General features: G+C 38.3%; 1 protein-coding gene across 6 annotated transcripts in view; it reads right to left on the bottom strand.

The window, feature by feature from the left end:
* Positions 1-1,035: 1,035 nt before the first annotated feature.
* LOC105477183 (nuclear cap binding protein subunit 1) overlaps positions 1,036-20,139 on the bottom strand; it is a 38,290-nt gene continuing 19,186 nt past the window's right edge. For all 6 annotated transcript variants that reach the window (XM_011733566.3, XM_011733567.3, XM_024791392.2 and 3 more), the window contains 12 exons: positions 19,251-19,315; positions 18,432-18,494; positions 18,111-18,185; positions 15,473-15,576; positions 13,149-13,271; positions 12,045-12,147; positions 11,144-11,237; positions 9,737-9,840; positions 7,252-7,366; positions 5,178-5,306; positions 4,459-4,572; positions 1,036-3,073 (listed from right to left, as the gene is read on the bottom strand). In XM_011733566.3, the coding sequence (XP_011731868.1) occupies positions 2,960-3,073; positions 4,459-4,572; positions 5,178-5,306; positions 7,252-7,366; positions 9,737-9,840; positions 11,144-11,237; positions 12,045-12,147; positions 13,149-13,271; positions 15,473-15,576; positions 18,111-18,185; positions 18,432-18,494; positions 19,251-19,315 (1,203 nt within the window). In that variant the 3' untranslated portion in view covers positions 1,036-2,959. The remainder of the gene's footprint in view (positions 3,074-4,458; positions 4,573-5,177; positions 5,307-7,251; positions 7,367-9,736; positions 9,841-11,143; positions 11,238-12,044; positions 12,148-13,148; positions 13,272-15,472; positions 15,577-18,110; positions 18,186-18,431; positions 18,495-19,250; positions 19,316-20,139) is intronic.

Below are 20,139 nucleotides of genomic sequence, written 5' to 3'. Positions count from 1 at the left end.
GAGTAACTAGGGGTTCAGGTTGCTGTAAGAGCATTGTGGGGGGAAAGGAGCTCTTGGACCAAGTGGATCTAGGTTCAGATTCCACTTACTAGCTGTGGACCCTGGGTAAATTACTCCAAAAGCCTGTTTTTATCTGTTAAGAGGGCATAATCATCTCTCAAAGGATTGTCTGAAGTAGTTAATAGGGTGAACCTATAGCACCTGGCACATAATAACCACTAGTTAAAGAGCATGTATTATTATCAAGGCCACTATATTACAGAAAATAGATCTGTGTGGTTAAGGGATGCTTCTATTCACCCTTTACACCCTTATCAGTTTAAGACAATCCTGGTATCCAGACATCACTAACAGCTAAATCTGCTCTACACAGGTTGGCAAGGCCCCTTCCTCATCTTTCATTTTCAAGTGTAATTATAAATTAGGAAAACAGTATGTTTACTCTGACAAAAGCATGTTAAATTGCACCAACACAATTTAACAGAGCATTTATTGCAAGGTATGATGTACAGTGACATGCCATCTTTTGTCTGTATGAACTTCATTAGTGGGGACAGCAACTGTTGAATGTTTGCTCTTACACACCTTTATTTCTTCAAAACTCAATTCCTAGTTCAGTTTTTCCATACACTTAAGCTGCTAGACTGGGACAGAGCAGGATCACATCAGCGAACAGCTGTTAAAAGCAACCATTATACATGAAGAGAGGACCAAGAGAAAAGAAATTAAAACCTACAAATTTCTCTAGAATGTGGATCAAACATAACTAGCCACACTTTTCAGTACATTGGGAAAAGATTACAAAGCAGTTTCAAGTCAAAGCTACCAATCCCTTAAAGGTTATCCTTTGGTTGAGACAGGAGTCATTTTAAACTACAGTTGACCCTTGAACATGGGGTTAGCAATGCCGACACCCTGCACAAAAATTTGCATATAACTTTTGACTCCCCCAAAATTTAACCACCAATAGCCCACTGCTGACTGGAGACTTAGCAGTAACAGTTTATTAACTCATTTTGTATGTTATATGCTATATTCTTTTTTTGTTTTTTTGAGACAGAGTCTTGCTCTGTCGCCCAGGCTGGAGTGCAGTGGCACGATCTTGGCTCACTGCAACCTCCACCTCCCAGGTTCAAGCGATTCTCCTGTCTCAGCCTCCTGAGTAGCTGGGACTACAGACACATGCCACCACGCCTGGCTAATTTTTTTGTATTTTTTAGTAGAGACAGGGTTTCACCGTGTTAGCCAGGATGGTCTGGATCTCCTGAACTTGTAATCCGCCCGCCTCGGCCTCCCAAAGTGCTGGGATTACAGGCATGAGCCACTGCGCCCAGCCCATATGCTATATTATTATGAAAATACAGAAAAAATAAAATCATAAGAAAAAATATATTTACTATTTAATAAGTAGAAGTGGATCATCATAAAGGTCTTCATCCTCATCATCTTCATGTCGAGCAGGCTGAGGAAGACAAGGGGCTGGTCTTGCCATCTCAGGGGTGGAAGAAAACCCATGTGTAAGGGGACCCACACAGTTCAAACCCATGTTGTTCAGGGGTCAATTGTAATTATATATAATTACATAGTTTGTGCTGTGCTTAAGCAATGGGAAGGAGAAACAGTATAAATGAGAATATTTAGCCAAGAACCTGGTTTTAGTTTTACTAACCCACCACGCAACCTGGATTTTTCTGAATATTTTGTATTTTGTCTTAAATAGTATGGTATTTAAAAATCCTAGGAATTCCAGTCTATTAAGTGGACCACATTCTGTAGCCACTCAAATGTATGGTAAACCAAAGCGAAAATACATCAAAATATGCAAAACGCTTAATGCATCATCAACTTGGGATGTAGTAAGAAAAAATTATACCTATTTTGTGCAAATGCACACCACCACTACCAGTAGTTGTAGGATTACTGGTAATTTTTTTCTAAGGTTTAATGAAAAAAGTCTAAAAATCCTCTAAATTTGGAATGTCAGACAATTCCTCATACTTGTGTATTATTTTACAAACGGCTGTCATTTCAGCATCAACACCATACAGGAAACAAGCTCAGGACTTCGTAGTTTTTTGGATCAGGATCCATATAAACAAAATCTAAACTCACATCTAATTCAGGGTATGGTTTCAGTCAATCTGACCACTTCTACATCCACTTTAGTATTCTGTAACTCACTACAAGACCTTGGACAAAAAACCCAGAGGCTAGAGGAAGTGAGTAGATGCTCTAAGATAATGGTGACCAAACCTGGAATCACCTGGGGAAACTAAGGATTACTGAGGATGTCTGCGTTCCACCCTCAGACGGTTTAAATTTCAAAATAACTTGAAAAATTCCCAGGTGATTTACATTAAGACAAATTTGAGAACTACTCTGCCAACTAGTAACACTTTTATTACTAACAAGTCGTGTCTTAAGATACTACTTAAAAATACTTTGAAGAGAAAATTTCAAATGGAGAACACCTTCAGTAAGAAACAACCAGTTTTAGAGTAGAGTGAGATGATAAATCATGAAATGCCAAAGTTTAAAAACCATACTTTTAGTTTTATTTCAGCCATGTTAAGTTATCCCCGAGCTGTGAAAAGTTATGCTACTGGGTAGCTGGGTAAACCCATCAGTTCTATATACTATGTAAGGTTGACCTCTAGTGTTTCACATACCTCAAACCAATTATTTTGTGCCTTAAGGAGAAAAAAATACCAAACTGATCACAGAGAAGTTGTATCTGTCACATATATAATACATCATGGTCATCGTCACATTACTGCCATTAGGACGTATTTGCTTTTCAGGGCAATTAAAAGTAATGCCATGTTATCCACTGTCCTCTTCCCCCTTTGTTTCCTTTAAGAAGTGAAAAGATACTACAAGAAAGCAAGCATTCAAACCATCAAAAAATAAGACAAATTATTTTAAGATATTAAAAAAAAACTTGACGAAAAAACGACCCTTAGGCCTGCAGGGCACAGAACTGCTGGAACACGGCCAAGATATGAGGGTCTAATTCAGCAGTGAAGAGGAGGTTCTCCAGGGTCACCATGTACTGCTGGATTATCTGGTGATGCTGTGGACACAGAAAAGGGGGTAGTTAGGTCAGGAAAAAGCACATAAGCAATCTTGTTGAACATTTCCTTCAGCAGCCCACCCACGCTGCAGAATGATGAAAAAAGGAAGGGAAAAAAAGTGCTGATAGGAATAATGGACCCCTAAAAGTCCCTAACAAAAAAAAAAAAAAAAAGGGAAATGAAAAAAATGAATGCTCAATAGCTTTTTAAAAAATCCAGTTCTTACCAACTTCATGTACATAGAATTCATGATTCAAGGCAGTGGCAGCAGTGCCTGCTTGCTGCTAGTACTATTACAGACTAGGCTCAGCTGGCTCACTCCCCAATCAGGGCATAATACATTATGACTTCTTAAAAAGCAGCCAGACAAGGACTAACTGGAAGATAAACAGTCAGAAAATGAAATACGCTTTTTTCTATGTGTTCCTCTATAAGCCTTGAAAACACTCAGAGATTCCTGTAGGACTAGAGACTGTTAAAGCTTTTAAAACTGGCAGTAACTAAAATCAGAGGGAATCCCTATTTGGAGGCTCAAATAACTGAACTTAGAGTGACTTCTACATTAATCATTCTTCTAGAATGAACAAATGAAGATTTAGGGGAGTAGTGTCTGAAGACACAATGAATTAGCTCCACTCTCCTATATACCTTTAACTTAAATCTAGGTGAGAATAGGTGCTGGCATTTTGCTTTTGCAGAGGGACCCTTAGGAGCTTACCTTGATTCTGTGTACAATTTACCACCTGAACCTTGGATTTTTAGGGACTTATAAATCCAATTACTGTCCTCTTGATATTTTTGTCCTCTACATTTCATATTACAGCTAGGATCCCCAGCACAGAAAATGGTAATTAGGAGACTGGGCACCATGGCTCATGCCTGTAATCCCAGCAGCACTTTGGGAGGTGGAGGCAGATCGCCTGAGGTCAGGAGTTTGAGACTAGCCTGACCAACATGGTGAAACCCTGTCCCTACTAAAAATACAAAAATTAGCCGGGAGTGGTGATGGGCACCTGTAATCCCAGCAATGTGGGAGGCTGAGGCAGGAGAATCACTTAAACCTAGGAGGTGGAGGTTGCAGTAAGCTGAGATCGTGTCACTGCACTCCAGCCTGGGCAAGAGAGTGAGACGCCATCTCAAAAAAAAAAGGTGAGGCGGGGGTGTGTGGGGGGGGTTGCGATGTGATTAGGAATCTAAGTGGTATAGAATCAGTTTAAGCCTAAATATTCTGATGAGCAATGGTAGCAGCAAATGGACATGAGCTAAAGGGTCTAACAGGTACTACATAGCCTCCTAACAAATTTGACAAGGATTTTTTTTTAATGAAAAATCTTTGTGGCTGAGAATAGTATTGTTTATTATCTAATCAAAGTTCCCCACATACCTGTAGGAAGATCTGCTGTAGCCTCTCTATACAGTTCTTATACCATGGTGTTAATACACTGGTCCCATCAGTTTCGCATCGTACTAAGTGCTCAGTCAAGATCATGATAAACCGCTGGAAAGGGAGAAGTTAAGGTAGTACTAGAGATAGAATCTTACACTTCAGAAAAAAATTCATGACAAAGAAACCCCAAAGTATTGCTTGTTCTACCCTGTCTTTGTGGTGTGTGTGCCTAACTTTTATCATTCATTAAGTCAACCTAGAAAGGCAGACTGGTAATAACATGAGTTGGTACGTCCTTCCTGGCAATACATAAAGACCTTTAATGATCTTAAATTACTTATCCTAGTAATATTACTTCCTGGCATCTATTCTAATGAAATAATCAGAAATGTTAACAGGAATCTGCATTAAAATGTTCATGGAAGGAAAATGATCAGCAATGAGGAATGATTAAACGAGACATATATAACAAAAGCAACCCACAATTTTTTTTTCAAGCATGGAGAAATGCTCATGCAAGAATACTAAGTAAACAGCAGAGAAACTCAGAAACATACATGGTTGCCTCTGAGTATTTTATTTCCTTCCTAAATTTTTATTTTTAATCTCTTCTATAAATGTGATTTCCTTTTACAATGAAAAATAACATTTTTAAAAACTAAAACTAAAGAAACGTATTGTTTCCTTTTATGTATAAATGTCCCAAGCCAAGATACCTGAAATATGACGAGGAAAAGATTCTTTTGTTCACTCTGAGCAGATTCCACTTTTTCTTGAAGTCTTTCTATTTGTTCCTCAAGAACCCCATCTTTCCTGTCACTGCTTCTGTCATCATCATCACTTCGCTACAGAAGGCAAAGGAACAAAAGGAAAATACCATTTTGATTCTAGTGTGTTAAATCTCCTCCAGGGGAAGCATTTTATTGTGTCTGGCCAAATGTTAAGACTTATATTCTACAGTGAAAGTAGCCCCCACTCTGCCACCCACACACATATACCTCAAAGTCCTGTTGTGGTTCAGAGACACTGTCTTCTCACTCAGAAATACCATGGGTTCTTATCTAGACCAGGGAAATTTAGTGGCACTTGTCTTGGTAACAACATGGGGGACTTGGCTACAATTTATCACTATTTGACCATTTGAGCAGTAACAACAGGGAGACGGCCTGCTCATCATTAATCTCCTAATGGGCCATATAGAAAAACTGAGCAAGTCCTACGGGCCAAGCCTGCTCATTCTTGTTATAATTTAGAAATGGCTACAGCCGACATAAAATAATTCAAAGTGGGCCATTTAAGACTTTCTGCTGGCAATGATGGGCTCAATACACTCCCGTAAAGCTTTAATAATTCCCCCCCTCCAGCTCACTCTGAAGAGTTTATAGAATTTTTTTTTTTTTAAAGGAAAAGAAAAACAAGGCATGGTTTATTTCCATTTTACAGAGAAAGGAACAGGCTGAGAGGTTAGATGACCTTCCCAGCATCACCCAGCCAGAAAGTGGCAGAGCCAGAACGTGGCTCTAGGTGTTACACACCAAGGTACTTTCAGCAAGAAGTGGCATCACTGAATCTAGAAAGCCTGGCAATTCTTTGAGGTAATACTTAACTGCTAAGGCCCCAGCTACTGATCTCCTCCTCTCCGCTTTAAGCAAAATTATCAAAACCCTGCTCTCGGATTTCACAGAATCTTACTTTTCTCTCTATAAACACAGCCTATTTATGAGGTCTGCTTTATGTTCTAGACACGTGGGTACATGACTCTCCTTTCCTAACACCACTCAAAGGTAAGGTTCTAGAGCACTACTACCTATTTCTTCAATGGGGCCAATGATATAAATATGTGCGGCCTGTTAGGACGGCAACGACACGTTACTACTGAGCACCTGAAATATGGCTGTGTGACCAAAGAACTGAATTTTAAATTGTATTTAATTTTAACTAAACTAAAATAGTCACATGCAGCTAGTAGCTACTGTGTCGGACAGCACATTTCTAGAAACAGTGTGGCATGAGAGAAAGTCTCTGGAGTCTGATAAACTTGTGTCAGAACCTAGCTCTGGTCATTTACCAGCTATGCAACCTACTAGCTATGCTACTTAACTTCTCTGTGTCTCACTTTATAACATCTACAAAATGAGATGACACCATTTACCTTACAGTATTTTAGGTCTGTGTTTATATCCATATATGAATACATATATGTCTACACGGAGACTTGTACTCAAACTTGCTAAAGGTTCCTGTAGGGCACTAAACTCAACTTTTTTTTTTTTCACCTTCTACTATGATAAATACACGTAACACTGGAAAATACTTTCATAAGGAAGAGTATCATGTTAAGTCACTCACGGCTTCCCTCCAAAATGGCTAAAATACTAAATTAATACTACGAGAAGTATTATGTTAACTTGGGAATGACTGCCCCATTCCTCCTCACAGTATGGGGAAAGTGTAAGTATCTATAGTCTTCTCCCTCTTCCCCCAGAGACTCCTATAGAAATACAAGTGTCCTCTTCCCTTCTGCTACTTCCCTTGTGCAAACATGAGGCTGACCCAGAGATGGTAAACTATGGAAAGTGAAGTTTGTGGCTTCCTGAACTGGTTCATCATGCAGTGTAACAGCACACAACACACTACCTGCTCCCTCCTCCTCTTCTGCTTCTGCAAACAGCTCTGCATTAATTTGGGCTCAGAAAAAAATGAAATACCATCACGATAATGAACTCTGAATCCTCTCCAGAGTTTCTGGTATATTTTCTTTAACTATTTACAAGTTTACACAAAACTTACCCGTTTGTGTTGCCTAGCAAGTTTCTCTTTAGCTTCTTCCAGCTCTTTCTGGATCTTCAGGACATGTTTGTTCATCTTACGAATTGTAGAGTGCAAGATTTCCCAAACGAACAATCTTAAAGAAATATGGCATTTGGTTATTGTATGTCAAGCTATGGTTATAGAAAATAAAACCTTTCAACCTTTATGATCTATTCATTCTTAACAGCTGATACAGCCTTCTGTCCTCTGGGCTGAATTAGTCATATTTCTCCAGCAATACTTATGAATTGGTCTTTTATTGTAAATTGTGCAAATATCCATCTTCACACCCATTAGATTCAGGTGAGTCCCCTGAGGGCAGTACTGTGTAGTCATTTTTCTTATTTCCATCCCTTACTAGAGGTATATACTCACTGAATTGAAATGGCAAACTATGATGGACACTAACATTAAAAATGGAAATACATTTTTCCTCTCCTAAATGTAAACACTATGTGTAGAAATTTTCTCAAAATGGTGACCTAACCTGAGACTGATTGTACATGCTTTACACTATTTACACTTTAGCACACACTCAGGCAATTATTCTCTTGGAACCTTTAAGAAACTCATTAGTTGATAATAGGTATCAACTGATAGGCTCTAAGAATGAGATAATTATATGTCAGCTTTCTTACTAGCAAATACATACTAAGATCACTTTGTAGGTGCTTCAAAATGTTTGTTGCGTAAGTGTTTCTTTTCTTTTTTTTTTTTTTTAAAGTAACTTCTTAGCTACTTTTGTGTCTATAAACTAGGTCTCCTAACCCACCACAGAATAGTACAGTTGGCTCTTGAACAATACAGGTCCGAACTGTGCAGGTCCATTTACACATGGGTTTTCTTCCACCTGAGACAACAAGACCAACGCCTCCTCTTCCTCAGCCTACTCAATGTGAAGATAATGAAGATGAAGACCTTTATGATGATCCACTCTCAATTCATGAATGATGTTTCCTCTCTTATGATTTATTGTAAGAATACAGAATATTAACACAACACAAATATGTGTTAATCGACTACGTTATCACTAAGGCTTCTGGTCAACAGGCTACTAGTTAAATTTTCCATGCAGTTAAAAGTTCCATGCAGATTTTTGACTGTGTGGGGGTGGGGTAGGTGGGGGGAAGTCGGTGTCTCTAACCCCTGATGTTGTTCAAGGGTCAACTGTACTTCCTTCTACAAATTTTGACCCAAATAATAGTTTAAGTGGAAGATAATAAAACAATCTGTTCATAAAACTCCAAGTCTAGAATGTTACGAAACAGGACAAAAGAGCAGAGCACTTTAACTCTGAAGGGGGTGGACTGTAGTCAGGGAAAGGTTTGCAGAGTTACAAATATTTGAGCTAGGTGTTAAAAGAACAGATGGAGCTGCTGAGCACTACACAGATTCCAGAATGCCTGGTTTGAATGCTGGCTCTGTGCTTAGTTGTGTGACTTTGGGCAGGCTAAAGCACTCTGTGACACTTCCCTATTCTGTAAAATGTGGACAATAATGGAACCTCCTCTATGGTGATGCGGTAAGGATAAAATGAACTGAAAATGTAAATCACTCAGGACAACGGTTAACACATACTCGGGTGGTTAGTTTTCTGGAGTTTACAAATCTGAAAATGTCCTTCTGTTGTCTTTATTTGTGAAGGCCAACCTGGCTGGTATGACAACCTTAGATCATACCTTATCACCCTAACAATTCAGTATATTTCAGATCAGTGTCCTCTGGCAATAACAGATACAGTGGAAAAGTTAAAGGTTGTGATGGATTTTTATGTTTTTACAAGTAATTTGCTTTAGTTTCCTGCTTTGTGTCAACTCCTGCTGTCCTGGTCCTATCAACTGTAAAGTCTGTGAACTTCACAAATAAGAACCAAACAGCAAAAACTCTTTCCTTTAGGGGGAATGAGTGCAGAATGAGTCTTCTGCATTAAACCTAAGATTATGACTGTGGTGACAACCCCTTTTCCCCCATCCCTCAGGCGTCTTGGTAATCACCAAGCCTTCCCAGATACCCCCATGATTTAATCTACTTTGACTTTGGTTTCTCCTACTTCCTGGTGTGCATTCCAGGTGCCATCCCCACAGAAGCTGGAACACTTCCTGATTTCCATCTGGACTAGCTGAGACTCTGCACATAGTTGGCTCTTGCTAGTTTTCTCTCCCAACAGTCTGGATCTTTCAACAGGATTTCTACTTCACTAGCTTAGTCTTGATTCAACTTAAGAGAGTCCCTGCTAAGAGATGCTGCAACTTAAAGAGAGTCCCTGCTAAGAGCCCCTGCTAAGAGATGCAGGCTGTGTATGTTTCCACTGTCTAGGAATTTTTGCCATGTCCAATCCGACCAGACTGGACCACAGTATATTAATATCAACCTGGTTTGGACCAGAATTTGAAGCTTATGTATAAGAGACCACACATATATCAATTCTTAGAGAACACAAGTTTCATAAAATAATTCATATTACCTGGTAAAGTCACGAGACAGTTCTGAAGAGAAGATCCAATTTGCTACTGCAGCACAATCAACTATTTGTGTACGAATCATCTTATCCACTAGTACAGCAATCATCTACAATGAGAGAAGAATTATTCAAGTAAATCACACACACACATACACACGTATATGTGCCACGACACTGCTGCCATAAAAGTAAAATAGGAGGGCTAGGGCTATAAAATCTAGTTTTGATGGCTGTAGAACTGATTGATCAATTTGACCATTAGGTCTTTTTTTTTGGAGACAGAGTCTTGTTCTGTCACCCAGGCTGGAGTGGAGGGGCACGATCTCGGCTCACTGCAACCTCCACCTCCTAGGTTTAAGCAATTCTCCTGCCTCAATCTCCTGAGTAGCTGAGATTACAGGTGTGCACCACCATGCCCGGCTAATTTTTGTAATTTTAGTATAGACAGGGTTTCACTCTGTGGCCTAGGCTGGTCTCAAACACCTGGCTTCAAGTGATCCACCCACCTCAGCCTCCCAAAGCACTGGGATTACCGGTAAGAGCCACCGCGCCTGGCCATCATTAGGTCTTAAGATTTATTCTTCCCTTTGCTTTGCTCTAGCACTACAAGAAACAGGTTGACTAAACAAAAACTCTGAATAGTAACAGTTAAAATTTGAAAAAACTGGCCAGGCATGGTGGCTCACACCTGTAATCCAGCACTTTGGGAGGCCGAGGTGGGTAGATCACCTGAGGTCAGGAGTTCAAGACCAGCCTGGCCAACATGGTGAAACCCCATCTCTACTAAAAATACAAAAATTAGCCAGATGTGGTGGTGGATGCCTGTAATCCCAGCTACTCGGGAGGCTGAGGCAGGACAATCACTTGAACCCGGGAGGCAGAGGTTGCAGTGAGCCAAGATCACACCACTGTACTCCAGCCTGGGTGACAGAGTGAGACTCTGTCTCCAAAAAAAAAAAAAAAATTTAAATTTCAGTTACTAATACCTATTCAAAAAAATACATAATTTCGAGGAACCTCAGAAGTTAAATGTAAAACAATGTTTTATCATTAAAAACTCAACTGTTTTATGAAATTTATTTAAATGTTTCTTTATAATACACAATATATACCAAGGTTTGAGAAATCTGGAGGTTGTATTTAGAAACTGGATAGACTAGATAAACTTCTTGCTGAACATTTAAAATATGTTGAGATATTACAGTTCAAAACCAAATCACAATAATGCTTGCTCTTTCAAGAATGAATCAAACATCATTACTCCCATAGCACTGAAAGAATTAGATCTAAAAACCATTATCTAGGCAGAGTCAAATTTCATGTTTTACAAACAAAACAGTAGCAATTAACGGCCTTATTTTTATACCTATATAATCAGAGCTTCAACATGTCTAATTAAATAATTTTTACCTGTGGATGGTTCCTCCAGACCTCAAACATAACTCTTAGCACATGTAACTTCCCTTCATCACTTTCAGCTAGGGTTTTGAAGACTTCATGAAACCTTTTGATAATGGTGGGAAAAAAATATCATATATACTTATTCGTTAAACATTTCAGTGTTTTCAAAGCCTTTTCAATGTTACTCAATTTATAATGCAATATGCAAATGCAAAATAACTGTAAGTATTAACCATTAAGGATGCAAAAAGTGTGATTAGAGATTCATAGTTTTTAAGGAAGCTGTCACAAAATCTCAAGACATTTACAATATACTACCGTTAGCCCAGGGCTACAGTTTATAAGAATAGGTAAGGACTAAGGAACTGTCTTCAAACATGGTGGAATATTCAAACTGCATCTTCTGTGGGAACCCTGCAAGTAACATAAAGCCTTGGAGGCAGAGATGGGGTGAGATGTTCAGTTTCTCTGCTTGGTTGGAGGAAAATCTATGTGCTCTTTCTTCCTTTGGACCCTGTCTAACAAGTTAAAAATATCTGTCTTTAGATGTCAACCTTTGGGTGGCTCCCAACAATGTAGCTGATTCTAATTTCTTCTTACATTGCTTTGCAAAGATACTTAGCGTGGGAACTTCCAACTGCATATGACTGTCCTAAAAATCTAGGTTTTTCACTACTTTAAATGTCTATATGAAAAAAAGCGCTTACCATGTACATATGCCAACTGTACAAACAGACTGATGGAAGCCTTAGGATATAGATTTTAGCTACCACAAACCCAAACCCACTGTATCCAATTATACATTATTAAGATCTTCATATTCAACAATCTTAGGTAAAAATTACTATACCACTGGTGTTCATGAAGCAAAGTTCCAAACCCTCAAGAAAGGCTCTGTACTCATACATACTTTGCAAGAGCACTGAAGGAGTGGCTGAATGATTTGGCTGCCAAGTGTAGCAGAGTCTGTACAAAGACTTCTATTTTCAATGGGTTAAAACTGAATCCTTCATCTGAAAAATATTTTATAGTAAAATAGAAAAATGTAAGTACAGCAATTCCTTGGTGCCTTACCTCAAATGCTAAATAGATGGTACGCTCACATCTATACACAGATATTTGTGTAATGTTTTTTAGTTCTAATAAACAATAAAAGACCGTCACTGATTTCAAACACTGCAAATATGAAACCACATGTAATTTTAATTCTTAGTTTTATGTGACTGTCTTAATTCTATCATCCATTCCTTGAAAAAAGAAAAATCACACAGGTTTCCTTATTCATAGTCTCTATTATATTAATACCAAAAAACCCCCCAAAAAACAAAAAAACCCAGCAAACCCTTAACACTTAAGCTTTTATCTTAAGATGTCTGACAATGTCTAAATTTAATGCCATCATTTTGGCTTATGCTTTCTAAACTCATTTTCTCTTAATATCATAACACAAGTTTCTTAGAGATATCCAAACAAAATCCCAGTAATAAATATCCAAAGGTCACTAATATCTTATTTTGATGAAGTAGTTTTTCTATGTACATATCCATTTATTGATTAAGGCAACTGTATAAATTATTTTGTCAATTTTCCCACTCTTGCCCAGAAAAACCCCTAGGATTCTGGTTGGAATTACATGGTATATAACTGAGTAAATGTTAAGCATTATTATTCTAATAGCTTGACTTGGAGAAAATGTCGAACTTTATAATACACCAAGTCTTTCTATTCAGGAAGCTATGGTGAAAGCAGGGGTTAAAAATCCTTGAATGGTAACATATTTCACTTTGTATTTACGATGAAGTTTATATTCTTAAGGAAGGTATTATCACAGAAATGTTAGGATCTCTTTTTATATAAGGGGAAAACACCTGGGATGCTAAGAACAACTAACAGTCTGAACAGGTCAAACAGATACAGATATACTGCTTTAAGCGCATCATGTTGCCAGAGTTATGTTTATGCTTTAACTTGGCCTATACATAGTTCCACTCAAGAAATACTGAATTCCACTTACCGTCATCATCATCCTGGTTGGGATTTGGTACATCTTTCAGAATGCTGAAGATTTCATCATTGGTTGCCTTACTTTTAAAGGCAACTGCTAAACAGAGGGCAACAGAATGTCCAGGAAGAGAATCTAAACACAGAATTGGGGGTAAGGGGAATGACAGATCAGGTTTCAAGACTATTCTAACGAATAGTTAAATAACTGAGAAAAAATTTTTTAAATTCTTCCTTTCAAAATAGGATGCTCTTTATCCCAAGGTCAATATTTAATCTGTATAAAAGTACCACATGTGGAAGCTTTTTCTAATAGGTTAATGGTTTTTCACCTAAAAAGGGACAATTCTCATTTCAACAATTCCTTAAGGACACTTAGCTAAGTAAAATTTAGAGTACAAGGTGCTGATCATCCTCAAGATGAATGGTAAGGAGAAGAGTGGACACAGTTAAACTGTCTTTTAATGCCCTCAACTCTCCCGGGCTCAAAAGCCCAGAACCAACGTACTTCTCTTTCATTTTGCCAACACCCATTTCCTCTTTCTTTCCTTGGGACCATGGAAACGAAGTCTCAGCCTCAACAAGGTAATGGCTGCCAAGATTAGAGAGGTTTTTGTTTTTGTACTTTTCTTTTTTTGCTGAATCCACAAGCTTGAATCTATGTAAGTCAGATGCTCATGTGACAGGACTCCTTGTATTTACTATTGGTATCAGTTAAGTCCTTATTATAAAAATTTGTGCTAATATACACCGTAAGGCATCACCAGAGCAACAAGAAATCTGCTTTTAATGTAAGGTAGACAAAGAGGTAACAAAAAAGGCAATCCTGTCATAGAGTACGAGTTACTGGAATGAATGAAGTAAATTACAACAGTCACGTGAGGATGGTCATATTACACCTGCTGTGAGCTTTTTCTCTAAAAGAAAGAAGGCGAAGAAAAACAGAATCCCCTGTCACCAGTCTACATTCCAGCTGGAGAACCAAGATATTCACATTAGACACAGCTAGGGAGCAATACAAAACTAGCTTACTAAAGGTTAAAAAGTATTTACAGCTATTGAGCTTGGGCTAGAATCTAGGAGGAGAAAAGCAAGTGGAGCTAGAAAGGACTTTCCAGACTAGGGTAATAGCAAAGCCAAGAACAAACAGTATGGAAAAAATAAAAAAGGACATGGACCTGGGAGAAGTAGAGGCCCATGTCGGGAGAAGTGAAAAATAACAAAGTAGGAACAATGGTTATGAAGGCCTTGAAATGTTAGGCTGAGTTATTCCTATGGGGAAAAAGAAAGCTTAATCTTCAACAAAAGTCTGAGCTTTCTGACAGCAAAGACTGTACTTTATCATTCTCGGAACGAGTACAAGACAAAACTCAAAACCTGGCACTTCTAAGTGCTGCATGAACCTTTGATCTGCCAAAAAGCACAGTGGCTAAGAGCATGGCCACTCAGCAGTGCACCTACGCCTGAATTTGGGCTCCACCACTCAGAAGCAATCTCATTCTAGTTTGACCTCTTGGAAGCCATTTCCTCATTGTAGTTTTGATAATCATATCTATTTTTCAGAGTTGACATAATTAAATAGGAAATGTACCAGGACCAACACAGTTTATTTCAAAGGAAACAGGTACAATCACAGACAGAGGTGGAGAAACAGGCGTATGGTATGAAAAGCAAGGAACAGCAGATAGTTGTGAGATGCAAAGAACCTCTACACAACATGAAATGGAAGGATCATGGAGGGGCTGTGTTAAGTGTAATCTGCAAAGGATAAGTTGGAAAAAACTCCACACCTAACTCCACCAGTGATCAACAATGTATAATACTCTACCTACATTAAGTGTAAATACTGTGCAAAGGGCAAAATGGCACATCAAATTACACTCCCTGATTTATGGTGCAATTTCAGAGATTATGTGACCAAAAGGTAAGAAAATAATAATTAAGAATTTACTTTTAAAGGCATACTGCCACAGAATATGTACATCTATGTTCTCAATACCACACCTGAAAAAGATAATTAATTCAAGTAATCTCCATCACCATGACAAAAACGCATTTGCAGTTTAGTAAGATCTAACTATAAATTCATCTTGCTATACTTAACACATTCAAAAGAGAAAGAAAAGATAAGCCAGTAGTAATTAATTTTATCACAACCAAATCCTCAAAATGATGACAGGGCAAATAAAACAGTGGCTAATGCTAGACTACCCTTCGAATACAGGAAATATAAACCCCAAGAAAAGAAAAAGTTCAATTTCTCCACTTTAAACAACTAATTTAAATATATTTGAACTGGTACCTTTTAAAGACAGAGGGATTTGTTTCATTACTTACTGCTACTTTCATCTCCATACTTGTAAATGCAGGTTGGGTTTGCAGGACATAGAGCTGAGAAGGTAGGAGGAACAATATCTAATATACGCTGATGGTAAGACAACCTACAATACAAATAACAGCCTCAGAAAATATCTTTTATCAGTCCCATTCTTTGGTAACACCCAACTTACCTAGAAAGTCACAATCTCCAACAACTTGAACTCAGCTGACAACCAAGAGTGAAAGGAAAAAAAATCCTTTGAGTTTTTGTCTAAGGCAGCACACCAAATCTCAGGCATACTGCGGAACTTACTGGCTTGCAACTGAGGTATGGGTGAGTGAGCTCATGAGCCTGGTGGCCAAGGATGTGGGGTGATGATGGGGTGTGGTGAAGATGACAGTCCGTACACTTTGGAGACTGGCTACATTGTATCAAATAAATAAATATTGAGGATAATGGGAGCCAAGTTTCTTACTGCCTGAGAAGGTATTTACAAACCATGGTAGAGAAGAAGTGTAGAAATAAGGTATTGAGTTGGAAATTGAGGCATATATACACACAGGTGGACATAAAAATAGTTATGGATGGATGGATGTGTGTCCACCAAGAGGCTTAGAACCAATGACACCCCAATGGCAATGAGCATATCAAGTGCCCAGATCTTGGCTCCTAAATACCGTATTCCATTAGTCCTTTACTAATTAGTCCTTTACTAACGGAATATGGTATTTAGGAGAAATACGCAAGATGATCCTAAACATGTTGTTCTAGAAAATAAGGAAATGCTCAATGAATGGCGGGGGACATTAAAAACAAAGACAAAAACAAACAAAAAACAGAGAGAGCTTACCGGGACTCCTCATGTACATATCAGGGACAATTTGGGCATCAAAATAAATGATCCTCATAGTTTATAACCCAGCGAATGAAATATAAATTAATTAGTCCCCACTGATATATAAATAAAGGAATAAATAAATGGGGGAGAAAGGACAGCTCTTACAGAAGGCCCATTAATAAATGCAGAAAAAATAATGGAATGAGAAAATCATCACTTGGCAACCATCTTACTGGTAGCTGCTAAAAGCAGGATGGAGATCTGATGAAGAACAGAGTAAGAGTAAAACTTCAAAATATCTCCCACAAAATACTGATCAATTCTACTAAAGAGAAAAATGGTGAGGTTAAGGTAGAGAAAGCTGGCAGATATTGACATGACCAGGTGGATCAAGATTAACATCACCAGGGGTGGGAATCATGTGCCTCTAGATGTGACACACCAAGAGCATTAACAATTTAAGACCTCAATTTGCTCATGAGAAATATCAGAGCAATCCAAGTAAGGTCTAGACTCTTTCAAACTGGTATAAACACAAAGAGAGAAAAATAATAAGTGTTCAAGACTGAAGGAATCTGAGAGAATGACAACTCAACACTACACATATACCTGGATAAGATTCCAGACCAGGCCGGGCGCAGTGGCTCACACCTGTAATCCCAGCACTTTGGGAGGCTCGGGCGGGTGGATCACGAGGTCAGGAGATTGAGACCATCCCGGCTAACACAGTGAAACTCCATCTCTACTAAAACTACAAAAAATTAACCAGGCATGGTGGCGGGCGCCTTTAGTCCCAGCTACTTGGGAGGCTGAGGCAGGAGAATGGCGTGAACATGGGAGGCGGAGCTTGCAGTGAGTGGAGATCGCGCGCCACTGCACTCCAGCCTGGGTGACAGAGTGAGACTCTGTCTCCAAAAAAAAAAAAAAAAAAATTATAGACTAGACAGGAAATACAGACGTTGGGATGGCTGGCAAAATTTCAGCAGCACCTGTGAATTCTGTGGTAGGATTGTACCAGAGCTAATTTCCTGATCTACAAGGCTGTATGCTTGCTAGGTAGGAGAGTGGTTTTGTTTTGGGAAGATATGTAATGGAACATTAAAGGATAATGGGCTGTTACATCAGCTGGGTATGCAGCTGATTCTCAAAGGAAAACCAACATAACGGGTCTCTAGAGAGAGAGGAAAAGGGAGTGAGCATGAGAGCAAACATGATAAAATGTTAATAGCTACGGAATCTACGTGAACAGGATACAGAATTCTTGGTACTGTTGTGCCAACTTTTCTATAAATCTGAATTCATTTCATATATAACATCCTTTTTTTTTTATTTTATTTTTTTGAGATGAGAGTATCACTCTGTCGGCCAGGCTGCAGTGCAAAGGCGCAATCTTGGCTCAAGCGACTCTCCTGCCTCAGCCTCCCAAGTAGCTGGGATTACAGGTGTGTGCCACCACGCCTAATTTTTATATTTTTAGTAGAGACAGGGTTTCCTCATGTTGGCCATGCTGGTCTGAACTCCGACATCATGCGATCCACCTGCCTTGGCCTCCCAAAGTGCTGGATTAGAGGGGTGAGCCACTGCGCCCAGCCTGTAACATCTTTAAAAGAACTTACCAGCTTAAATTCACATGGGATCTGTATGGCATGGTTGCCTAATTTTTTTAGCCTAAATCTTGATTAAAAATGGGATGGAAGATGAGTAAGTAGATTTTGAATCCAATATTCTGAACACATATTACAAGTGCAGAGAAGAGAAAGAAATCCTCCCAAAGAAGTTAAAAGACCTAAACAAAGGAGAAGACACAAAAAACTTACCTCATACATTTTTCTAGAACTTCTCTTACAAACTTTGGTTTGGGACTTTCAGGATCTTGACTAAGACAATCTGACCTAAGGAGGAAATGTAGTTTTATCAATTCTTATGTATCATCTGCACTTACACTCATTTGTACTATAATTATCTGTGAATTTATAACAACTTACAAGTTTTAAGTTACAATTGCACTTGTAACTATTTGTACTTAACTACAAATAGTTTCCAAGAAATTAAATATTTCAGTCACTTTTATGTTGCAGTTTTAAAAATTAGCAGTTTTTTGACTACAGAAAAGTAGGATAAAACACACCATCACTTACCAATCTTCCCAGCTCCAACGGAACTGGAAGTTACTCAGATGATGAGAAAACCAATTGATAAACCTATGTAGACAAGTGGTGGTGGGGAGAGAAAAAGGAAGAATGGCTGGGATTTAGAACAGAAACTTATATAAGCCTTCAAACAGATAAAACCCGATTTTACAGAGTTAATGAAAAGCATATTCCCCTACATGCAGCTGTATCTTCTGCAAACTGTCTTTATCCTTTTTAGGTCAATGACAGATACAATTCTAGTATCTGTTTTGTGTGGGCACCTAACGTGTTTATTATTTAATTCTCACAACTTCCAAGGTACGTGTTATTTTCCTCATATAAACGATGATGAAACTGAAGAGAAAAAAAGATGAAATTGTAGGCCAGGTACAGTGGCTCATGCCTGTAATCCCAGCTACCAAGGATGGAGGCTAAGGCAGGCGGATTGCTTGAGCCCACAAGTTCAAGGTTATAATGAGTTATGCTCATCCCACTGCACTCCAGCCTGGGTGACTGACAGAGCAAGACCCTATCTCAAATAAAAAAAAGAAATTGCAGATAGAACATTTTATAAATGGCAGAGCCAAAGTATAGTCTTTGATACCTGACTAGAGAATGAAATTAAAGAAAACCATAGCATGGACATCAAAAAACGTAATGTTACATTAAACAAGTATGAGTCTGGTTATTGTACAAAGGTTATTTTGGGAGGCAAGAAAAAAAACTAAACATGGAAATTCTTAAAAATGTCTTGATCAAATTCCTTTATGAAGTACAGGAAGTAAAAGCTGCTAACTCAGCTCAGCAGTAAAGCAATTACTGTACCTGTCTACACAGGTAGTGTTCATTGTGTCCAAACGCATGTATAGCATTTCAGTTGCCTGTGCAAGCTGTGAATTTAGGATAAGGAAATCTATTCTCCACTTTTACCCCAAATAAGTTGTAATAGACAAGAATAGAAATAAAACATTTCAAGTCTTTATAATGATTAATAATGTTGAACATCTTTTCATACAATCGATCTTGTTTTTGATTTTTTTTTTTACAGCTTTGAAATATCAGTGATGTATAATTAATCTGACCTCTACACACTCGTGAAATCAAGATAATATTTTCACCGGATCCCAAATTTCCCCATGCTCCTCCATACGCACAGGCATACATTGTTTCATTGTGCTTAGCAGAAATTGCATTTTTTTTTTTTTTAAACAAACAAGGTTTGTGGCAACCCTGCAACAAGCAAGTCTACTGGCACCATTTTTCCAATGGCATATGCTTGCTTCATGTCTATGTCACATACTGGTAATTCTTACAATAAAGCAAGCTTTTCCATTATTATTAATTGCTGCAATCCCATAATAAAACTTTAAAAAATAAAAAGCTGCTTTCAATGGATGAGCAAAGACAGTGGTTTTTTGAGATGGAATCCACTCCTTGGAACATTGCTGAATGACAACAAAGGATTTAGAATATCATAGAAACCTAGCTAATAAATCAGTGGCAGGGTCTGAGAAGATTAATTCCAACTCTGAAAGTAGTTCTACTGTGGGAAAAATGCTGTATCAAACAGCAAGCATCACATGCTTCAGAGAAATCTTTTGTGAGAGGAAAAGTCAATCTAGGCAACAAATTTCATTGTTGTCTATTTTTGAACTTTCTGACCCAAACAGTGAAGCATGTATCTACATATTTATAGGTACATATGTATTTACAG

The sequence above is a fragment of the Macaca nemestrina genome, chromosome 14 (genome assembly GCF_043159975.1).
Source record: "Macaca nemestrina isolate mMacNem1 chromosome 14, mMacNem.hap1, whole genome shotgun sequence".
Classification (NCBI taxonomy): Eukaryota; Metazoa; Chordata; class Mammalia; order Primates; family Cercopithecidae; genus Macaca; species Macaca nemestrina.
This window is presented reverse-complemented; position numbering and strand designations above follow the sequence as displayed.